Source organism: Zingiber officinale, chromosome 2A, assembly GCF_018446385.1.
Source record: "Zingiber officinale cultivar Zhangliang chromosome 2A, Zo_v1.1, whole genome shotgun sequence".
NCBI lineage: Eukaryota > Viridiplantae > Streptophyta > Magnoliopsida > Zingiberales > Zingiberaceae > Zingiber > Zingiber officinale.
Genome location: NC_055988.1, coordinates 86,267,789 through 86,278,178, shown reverse-complemented (window position 1 = coordinate 86,278,178; position 10,390 = coordinate 86,267,789). Strand labels below are relative to the sequence as shown.

General features: G+C 36.3%; 2 protein-coding genes across 2 annotated transcripts; both read left to right on the top strand.

Annotated features, from left to right (window-relative positions):
• The first annotated feature begins 247 nt into the window (after positions 1-247).
• Positions 248-1,242, top strand: LOC122043773 (disease resistance protein Pik-2-like). Its single transcript, XM_042604354.1, has 2 exons — positions 248-477; positions 567-1,242. The coding sequence occupies exons 1-2, from the start codon at positions 248-250 to the stop codon at positions 1,240-1,242; spliced, it is 906 nt and encodes a 301-aa protein (XP_042460288.1).
• Positions 1,243-1,322: 80 nt separating this feature from the next.
• Positions 1,323-1,907, top strand: LOC122043772 (disease resistance protein PIK6-NP-like). The gene has a single exon (XM_042604353.1). The coding sequence runs from the start codon at positions 1,323-1,325 to the stop codon at positions 1,905-1,907; it is 585 nt and encodes a 194-aa protein (XP_042460287.1).
• Positions 1,908-10,390: the final 8,483 nt, after the last annotated feature.

The window sequence follows — 10,390 nt, the reverse complement described above, 5'->3', positions numbered from 1 at the left end:
GCTCTGTATTGCAAGACAACGCGGAGTCTTCATTTGGTCAACAGTAGAGCCACGTCTCTAGCTCACCACCTTCACTATTTTCGGATAGGATCAACCGTCTATGATGATCTTATTATTGTTGAAGGCTACTTCCAATCTCGAGCTTGGATTGCAGTGTCACAAAATTACAATATCTAGGAGCTTCTCAAAATGATTATTCGACAAATTTCCGTCAACGAGTAACAAATCAGTTTTTTTGGGTGCCAAGATGCCGAGTTTTTTTGGGTGCCAAGATGCCCGTTTGAACACTGAGCCACTTCTGAACATGATGGACGAGTTACAACCGGTGCAGACTATCAGAGACCATCTACATGGAAAGATGTATTTGCTTGTTCTTGATGACGTTTGGAGCATTGAAGCATGGGAAAGCTTGAGCATTGCATTGCCACGAGGTAAAGAAGGAAGCAGGGTCATAGTCACCACCCGCATTGAGAGGATGTGGCATATACAAGTTGTTCTGGTAATCGTCAATTTATATTTAAAATCTCTGCTTTATCGCCTGAGCTATCTTGGGAGTTATTCTGTAGAAAAGTATTTGATGCACCGGACTATAATTGTCCTCCAGAGCTAGAAAATATTGGCAGAGAAATCTTGCAAAAGTGTGATGGACTGCCACTTGCAATTGTGACAATCGGAGGTCTTCTAGCTTCCAAGCCTGATAATAATTTTGAGGAATGGAAAGACTTGCGCGACCACCTTCGTTTGGAGATACAGACTAATGATATGCTGTCAAAGATCAATCAGATACTAGGTTTGAGTTACAATGACTTGCCTTACTATCTCAAGCCTTGCTTCTTGTTCTTAGGCACCTTCCCTGAGGATTATGAGATTCGTCGGGAGCGTCTGATGAGAAGGTGGATTGCCGAAGGGATTGTGCATGGCGTAGATGGCTTACCCGATGAGAAAATGGCCGAGCGCTGCTTCAACCAATTGGTGAATCGTAGCTTGGTGCAGCCGTCAGAATTTGATGATAATGGGACAGTGAGATCCTGCCGCGTCCATGACATGATGCTCGATGTCATAATCTCGATTTCAAGAAAGGAGAACTTTGCGGTGGTACTGAATAAGCACTCCACGCAGACGAACATTCAGCCTCGACATCAGAGGATAAGACGCTTATCCTGGCAGAGAGGAAGCAGTACTGGACTAGTGCCTAACATAGCTGATCTGTGCCACCTCCGATCCTTCACTGCAACTGCCTAACATAGCAGTACTGGATTGGTGAGCTTGTCAACCTCCACAAGCTTGGCATCGATTTTGGTGGCTCTGATCTATCACTCAGAATGCTGGAGGAGATCAGCGCCCTGCTCTCGAAGCTCAATGGCAGCCTTCGATCTCTAAAGATTTCGGATATGGGAAACAGCAGTCTGAAAAAGGCACTAGATGAAGTAGCTTTGCCGCCATTGCTGCTCTGCAAGATCGAGATAGGTTGCAGACTTGGCGAATTGCCTCCTTGGTTTGCATCTCTGAAGCATGTTGTCAAGATAACTCTGTTCAGGGCACAACTGCAGCTGGAGGATCTACAAGTCTTAAGAAATCTCCCCGCTTTGGTCAACCTGAACCTAAGAGGTGAGTCATTCGTTTATAATGGTGAGAATTTGGTCTTCGATCGGGAAGGGTTCGCACAACTTAAGTTGCTGACAATTGTACGGGACAATGTGAGTTTCAAAGAAGGTGCAGTCCGAAGCCTCGAAATCCTTAAAATATTTTATCCCTCTAAATCAGTCAATGGCATAGAACATCTGCATGGGCTAAAGGAGGTTCACATTCAGACTGAGAATGATGATATAATTGAGATGGTCAAAAATATTGCAGCAAACCACTCAAATCGTCCCAAATGTTTTGCAAAACTACTCAAGTCTGCTTAAGGCATATGATTTGACTCAGAGGAAGTAGAGCTTTCTGTCAATGCAAAGATGAAATTATTAAAAGATCTGGTGTGGTGTGTACTAGCTAGTTCTCCTCTCCAACTTATCCATTGTTAATACCTTCCTCAATTCATCAACTTGTTTTGCTATTCAAATTATCCATTGTCAATCTCTTCCATCAGGCGTTGCTTGTTAGGCTTTGTATTTCTGAAGCAGCATGTAATGTAATCCTCAAACATTGTTCTCTTAATAAGTTGCTATTCAAAATAAGAGTGATTATATAAAACCAATATGATTGGAGAGAATATCATTATACTATATAACTGATATGTACCATATTGTTCTTGAATTAGACAAGTAGTGAGTGAAAACTAGAAGTGTAAACATTCTGTAGCCATCCCTTCGATGAATTCATAATTATGTGCTCAGGAATACATCTATATAATTTAACTATCATCATGTGCTTGGTGATTATTAGAAATAGAGAACAGCCGAGGAAACTTATTTATCCAAATTATTTTTATGAAATTTTCTTTTAAAGTAATTAAATGATTCATAATTTACGTGAATAAAATTTATTTATTTTCCCCAATTCAAAAGAGGATCATATGATTTTAGTAAGTATTTTTTTTTATATAATACAACTATCAATAGTTACATTAATCACCCATGAGATGTTCTCAGGTGTAGCGGCAGGACATTCAAATTGTGACCCAGATATTTATGATTTGATCCCTATCTATGGTGAATTTGGAGAAATTTTTTCTCCAAATGGGACGCGCAACTAAAAGATGTTGGGCTTCTTGGCGCATACCATAAGTATTTCCTAATTTATTCTGATGACTAGTAAAAAAATTTAGTAGGACCGGGCCAAATATTCAGGACTAGAAAAGACAACATAATCTAAATTGAGTTATTTAGTTAGATATGAAAATTATAAGTCAGATTGTGATACACAAATAAAAAAAATTATCAAATAATTTTTATATAACGTTGATAATTTAATGAACTTTTAAAAAATGATTTGTATATTTTTTAAAATTGTTAAAATAACACAATTAACCTCAATATCAAATTCTTAATTTTCTAATTTCATACAAAATTCCTCATCTTCTATAATAAAATAATAATCATCTGAATGGCTAGCACGCATATATAAATTAGAACAAATATTAAAATCAAACAATTTGACAACATTAGATGTAGGTAATTGCAAACACAATGAAAGATAAAAATTGAAACCAACCGACGAAAACAATAGGAGAAGAAAAAAAATATCACATTCAAAGCTCCCCGCTTTTGCTTTGATTCCGCCATCCTTTGCTTTGACAAGGAAATGATAGTTTTAATTTAAACGTCCCTATATATTTGCAACCATTGGCAGGTAATGCTGGTTTTCTACTTGGTTCATCGTCAAAAGTAGAATTTTGATGGTTTGAAATACAGAGATTACACTTTTGTTGATTTAGATGTACACAAACAAAACTAACTTAGCTTCAAGTTAATTCAAAGTTATTTATGATCGTCATGTAAATATCATAATTAGTAAAGAAAAACGTTCCGCTAGAAGAATAACATCAGACCCCAACTTTGTGACCAAAAACGTGATAATATAACTAGTTTTTTTCCATCAATCCAAAGAAATAACTAGTTTTGATTAGTAATAACAAAATAAATAGACTCAATTCGCTGGAAAAGGGAAACGGGAAGAAGTTCAATAAAATGGAGTAAATGATTTTAGATTTGGAGAGAATGGTCATTGGGATATGATGAGAAACATCATGAAAAATAAGTAGATTGCGCACTCTTTTTAGTAACATGTGTTAAATCTTTAAATCCTAAGCCATGTGAATTCGAATAACAGGGAATACAAGAACAAGTATTTAGTTCCATCAAATCTTATGACAAAATAGAAATTAAGTAAAACTAAAGATTCTGAGACATAGAACATGAATGCAATGGAGCCGACATCGCCTCAGAGAGCGTCGTCCGTCGTCCACGCATCAGAAATCGTTCGTAAGAAAAAGGAAAAGTGGAGGGTGGTCTTCAGGAGGAGTTAGGGTACGTTATGGCGTCGGAATCTCTACATCAATGGGGAACACAGAAATTTGTCAGATCCATAATCTAACATGGATCAAGCCCTTAAATAGAAGGTCTACATCCGTTATGAGTTCATAGATAATGATGATACAAATTTAAGATTTTACATATATGAAGTTCGCATCCAATAACCAAAACCCAATAAACTTTAGTCTATCACATAACGGATTTGGTTTCTTAATGACATAAATTCATATGTGACAAATTGCATGTGAGCCCACCTAAAGGAAATAAAATCCAACAATCTCCTACTTGGGCTGCATATGATTTGTGTACAACATATGAGAAACTTTAGTTTACATCAACAATAATATCAAACTTTATAGGCACAAATTAAAGCACTCCTTGTAAACAATCTAATCTATTAACTTTATTGGTATATGACTAAAGAGGTATAGTTACTATATATGACTATAACAAACTCTAACAGTAATCACAATACCAATGTTATTAATGACATAGATCAAGATATGGATGTATAGTATGAAAATTACATGAAATATAATCAATACATGTCAATTTCTAACTAGTCCAAAGGTGACCCATAAGGGTCTAATCATATTTACAAAATACTTTATGTTTATGTTGAACTGCAATAGCAAAAAATAATCAAACTTTATGATTCCAAAATGAATCTATATCATATTTACAAACATTATATGTTAGACAACAACACTAAATCATGATATTTTTATTTCAAAGTGTTAAACAAACAAAATACCCATGAATATTTTGAGCTTTAAGTACGTACAATAATCAAAATAAAATATTTATTTTTATTATAAAATATAGAGCAATAAAATAAATACTAACTCCCACTAAATGTATACTTCTGTTGGTTGTTACTCGGAAAACCTAGAGGTTCCACTGTACAAAAATTTTGTACAAAGGTCTGAACCTTTTCCTAGCTACCATGTGTTCTTTTAAATTAAATTTTGGATCGCCTGCGGAACTTAACCCGTTTGATCCAAAACTTAATCTATTCGTTTTTTAGGTTTTGACTTGGGTCTCCTGCGGAACTTAACACGTTCGACCCAAATCACCTTAAGTTATTAATTCCATTAAATATTAATTTCCATAATTGGTTCCAGTACTGACGTGGAGAGGCACATGGCCTTCTTGGATATGGGAGCAACCACCACCGACTAGACAAAACCTTTTATGGAAAGCTAATATTTAATTTCCTAAAATAACTTTAGGTTAACCGAAAAGAACAATCAAATCACAAGGGAAAAAAAAATAAAAGAACACAATATCGAAAAACATATTCGAAATACTAGAATCGCATGCCTCTTGTATTTGGTATTATTTCCAAAAATAACTAGTATGATGCGGAAAGAAAAATTACTAGTTATACCTTTTAGAAAGACCTCTTGATCTTCTACCGTATTTCTCTTCTAACCTCGGACGTTGTGTGGGCAACGATCTTCCGAGATGAGAAACCACCAAAGCACCTTCTTTTCCTTTCTTCAAATTTCGGCCAAGCACAAAGCTTCCAAAAGATGAAGATCTTTTCCACCAACCAAGCTCCAAGGGATGTAAGCTTTCTCTCCTTCTTCCTCAAGCTAGATCCGGCCACCAATTAAAACTCCATGAGCATGAAGAGGTTCGGTCACAAAGAGAAGAAGAAGAGAAGAAGAAAGGGCCGGCCACACCACCAAGGAAAAGAGAGAGAAAAATAGAATAGAGTCCTTAGCCTTGAAGCCTCCTCTACCCCCTCTTTTATAATCCTTGGTCTTGGCAAATAAGGAAAATTTAATAAAAACTTCCTTAATTCTTTTGCCATGAAAAGGAAAATTTTATTTAATTAAAAATAATTTTTCTTCTCCAATTTATTTGGCCGGCCACACCATCAAATTTCCAAGCAAATAAAATTTTAAACACAAATTAAAACTTCCTTATTTGCTTTCGGAAATTTATAAAATTTCTCCAATAATTTTTATCCCTTCATGATTGGTTTATAAAAGGAAATTTAATAAATTAAAATCTTTCTTTTAAACATGTGGATAAAAAGAAAGTTATCTCTAAAAATTAAAATCTCTTTTAATCTACAAATAAGGAAAGATATCAAATCTTTTCTTAATCTTTTGTAGAAACTTATAAAAGAGAATATTTAATTTTAAACTCTCTTTTAAATCATGAACATGATTAAAAAGGAAAGTTTTCTTAAAATTTAAAATCCTCCTTTAATCAACAAATAAGGAAAGATTTCAAATTTTAAACTCTCTTTTAAACATGTAGATGATTTACAAATAAGGAAAGTTTTTACCAAAAATTAAAACCATCCTTTTAAACTACAAATAAGGAAAGAGATTAATCTCTTCTCTTAATCTTTTGTAGAAAGTTATAAAAAGAAATTTTTAATTTTTAAACTCTCTTTTAAAATCATGATATCCACATAAGAAATAATTTTAATAAAAATCCTTTTTAATATTCTAGTGGCCAGCCACCTAAGCTTGGGACCCAAGCTTTGGCCGGCCACCTACATGACTCATCCACTTGATCTTGGCTGTGTTGGGTTTTTCGGGCCGCGAAAAACGCGTTTTCGCGTCGCGGAAACCCCGAAAGCCCCAAAGCCAACGGATCCGTGCAAAGAAAAATTTCTAAAACTACGAATACGAGTTTCACACTCCAGATCTACAGTAGATAAGTGTTATACCTTCGGTGCGTGCCCTTTTCGTAATCCCGCAAGTCCAAGGTACGCCGGATCTCAAGATTGTCAACGTAGACAATCCTCTAGTAGTGTTCACACGAACAAGGTGTGTTCTCTAACACACAAGGATGGAGAAGAGAGCACCCAAGTATGCTAGCACTTTCTAGGGCTCTCGGGTAGGATTTAAAAGGGGAGAAAGGAGAGAAAAGAAAAGGAATCTCACATACTCCTCTAGGTACCCTCCTTTGTGACCTTCACTTCACCCTTTCTCTTGGAACTCAACACATTCCTCTTCACCTTGCTTGAAACTCTCGGCCAAGAAGGAGGAGAGGGAGAAGAGAATGGCTAGAGGAAGGAGATGAAATGAATGAGACTCATGAATGAAAATTCATTCTCCTTCATTCACTTGTGTGGCCGGCCACATGAGTAACTCCCACTCATTTAATGTGGCCGGCCACATTAATGGGAATGGAGGCTTGTAACCTCCATGATGTGGCATATCATGATGATGTGGAGCATCATCATTGGTCCACATCTTGCCATCTCACTAATGATGTGGCAATTAGTCAAGTCAAACTTGACTCTTCCTCTTCCTCTCAAGTCAAGTCAAACTTGACCAAATCTCTTCCATGGTTGATCTAATCTAACCATTTGATTCAAGCCAACTTAATATAATGAATCTAATTCATTAAATTAAGTTGATTTAATGAGTCATAATCTAAATTAGACTCATTGAATACATGAATCAACTTGAGTCCAACTCAATTAGCCCAATTTGGATTACTCTTAATCCAATTTGATTCATCAAATGAATCTAATTATCTTGGTTCATCATATGAACCTAATCCAATTGGTTCATCATATGAACCCAATCTCCATCCACTTGTTCTTTGTGTGTGACCCAATAGGTTCTTGTAACGTTGGCAATGTTTCTAAACTCCTTTAGAAACATAAGCAATGAGCGGCATCTAGCAATACATCATTGCTACCCAAGTTACAAGAAATGTTGAGATCCAACATCACCTTGTGACTACTAATTGTGACTCCTCACAAAATATGACAAGTGTCCTTCTATCCTAGACATCTAGATTGATCAATATAAGACATAGACCGTGTTATCCTCTAATCAATCTAAATCTTGAACTCCAAGTAGACACACTAAATCAAATGAGCTCAATATCCTATATTGACTCATTTGGGCATGGCCATACACTTCGTGGTCTCACTCTATCAAGAATACCGATGTCTCTCCCGTCATATAGGAGGGATAGATCCCATCTACATCACTCACATCCCTCTGCATAATTTGTTATATACCCAGTAATCGCCTTTATAGTCCACCCAGTTACGGGTGACGTTTGACGAAACCAAAGTACATAACTCCTTATGTAGGGATCTATGGTGACTTCAGGTCTAAGGACTAGTAGTCATACTAATAGCCACATGAGAAAGTATATGACACTCATATAACGATCCATGATACTTTCTCATGGCGGATCATTCAGTATACATTCCCTAATGTATACCCATGTGTCAACTTGATATCTCTATATCCATGACTTGTGAGATCAAGTCATCGAGTTGACCTACATGCTAGTCTTATTACATTAACATTGTCCCTGAATGTTAATACTCGACTAGGAATGATTTAGAGTAGTGTTCCCTATATCATCTCACTATCGATTCAACCAATCGATTGATATAGGTAAGAACCTTCTACTCAAGGACGTTATTATACTTAGTTTATTTGGCACCAATACAAGTAAGTATAATAACCAAAAACCAAATGCCTTTATTTATATAGAATATGATACAATAAGTACAAAATACAATCATCAAATGATTGGCTTTAGGGCTCTAGCTAACAATCTCCCACTAGCACTAGTGCCAATCAGTATAGGCTCTAAGCCCAAATGACCTAGTGTGACAATCATGCTTCTTCTGTGCCAAATCCTTGGTCAAGGGATCTGCGATGTTAGCCTCTGTAGGTACTCTGCAAATCTTCACATCTCCTCTCTCGATGATCTCTCGAATGAGATGGAAGCGCCGTAGTATGTGTTTGGTCCGCTGGTGTGAGCGAGGTTCCTTCGCCTGTGCTATAGCTCCATTGTTGTCACAATAGAGCCCAATGGGGTCAGCAATGCTAGGAACCACCCCAAGTTCAGTGATGAACTTGCGGATCCGAACTGCCTCCTTTGTTGCCTCTGATGCAGCAATGTACTCGGCTTCTGTCGTAGAATCAGCTACTGTGTCCTGCTTCGAACTCTTCCAGCTCACAGCACCACCATTAATGCAAAATACGAACCCCGACTGCGATCTATAGTCATCCTGGTCGGTCTGGAAGCTAGCATCACTATAACCCTTTACAGCTAGCTCATCATTGCCTCCATATATCAAGAAATATTCTTTAGTCCTTCTTAAGTACTTAAGAATATTCTTGACCGCTATCCAGTGACTTTCACCTGGATCTGACTGGTATCTGCTCGTCATGCTCAAAGTGTTGGAGTGTATACTGAAAGCCTAAGCTTTGTAAACATTTATTATGAATAAAGAATCACATTTGGTCAAATTATCTACATTTGTTTGTAGTTGTTCAATTAATTTATATTGTAGATAACATAGTATGTGGTGTCACATACAGAAGATGATGTTATCAGTACCTTATAAATTATAAACAGTAGCTCACGACCAAAATGGAAAGGAACAAACCATTAGAAGGTCGTAATGTAATTAAGTATCAGTTTATCTTGACTGTATAATTACACTAGTACACTCAGAGTGTATTGAGTAGGACCATTTGAGGTCGTTTCTTTTATACTGACTTTATAAAGAAACAAAGACCTCAGTTATTATGGAAGTGTGTGCTCTTAATCCTAATGTAATAACAAGCACATATATTTGATATTTATTTTTTTAATTTATCAATGGGTGAGATTTAGTTCGTTGAATCAATAAACCCGATAAGTTGGGAAATGATATCACTTATAGTGTGTGTTGTTGATTATAGAAGGAAACTGTGTCCTAGAGATATTAGGTTGATAATGTCCTCAAGAGGAGCTCATAAAGATTATCATGTTAAACCCTACAGGTGGACTTAGTCCGACATGACAATAAGGTTGAGTGGTACTACTCTTGGATTTAGATATTAATTAAATGAGTTGTCAGTAACTCACTTAATTAATGGACATTCGATATCTTAAACACAGGGAGACTAACACACTCATAATAAGAAGGAGCCCAAAAATGTAATTTGGGATTGGTGCGGTAGTTCAATGATAGTTCTCTAGTGGAATGAATTATCATTGATAAAATTAAGTTGTGTGTTCGGGGCGAACACGGGATGCTTAATTTTATCGGGAGACCAAAACCAATTCCTCCTCTCGGTCCCTATCGTAGCCTCTTATTTATAGAGTTCTATACCCACCTATACCCACCTTCTATACCCACCCAATGGGGGCCGGCCAAGCTAGCTTGGGAACTAAGTTAGGGCCGGCCTAGGTATAAGATTGGGTGGCCGGCCCTAGCTTGAACCCAAGCTAGTGGGGCCGGCCAAAATAAATTAAAAAAGAAATTTAATTTTAATTTTTATTATGTGGAAGATATAATTTATTAAAGAGAATTGAAATTAAAATATCTCTTGTAAAAGATCTACAAAAGATTAAAGAAAGAGATTAGATCTCTTTCCTTATTTGTAGATTGGTGAGATATTTTATTTTCTCTTTAAAAATTA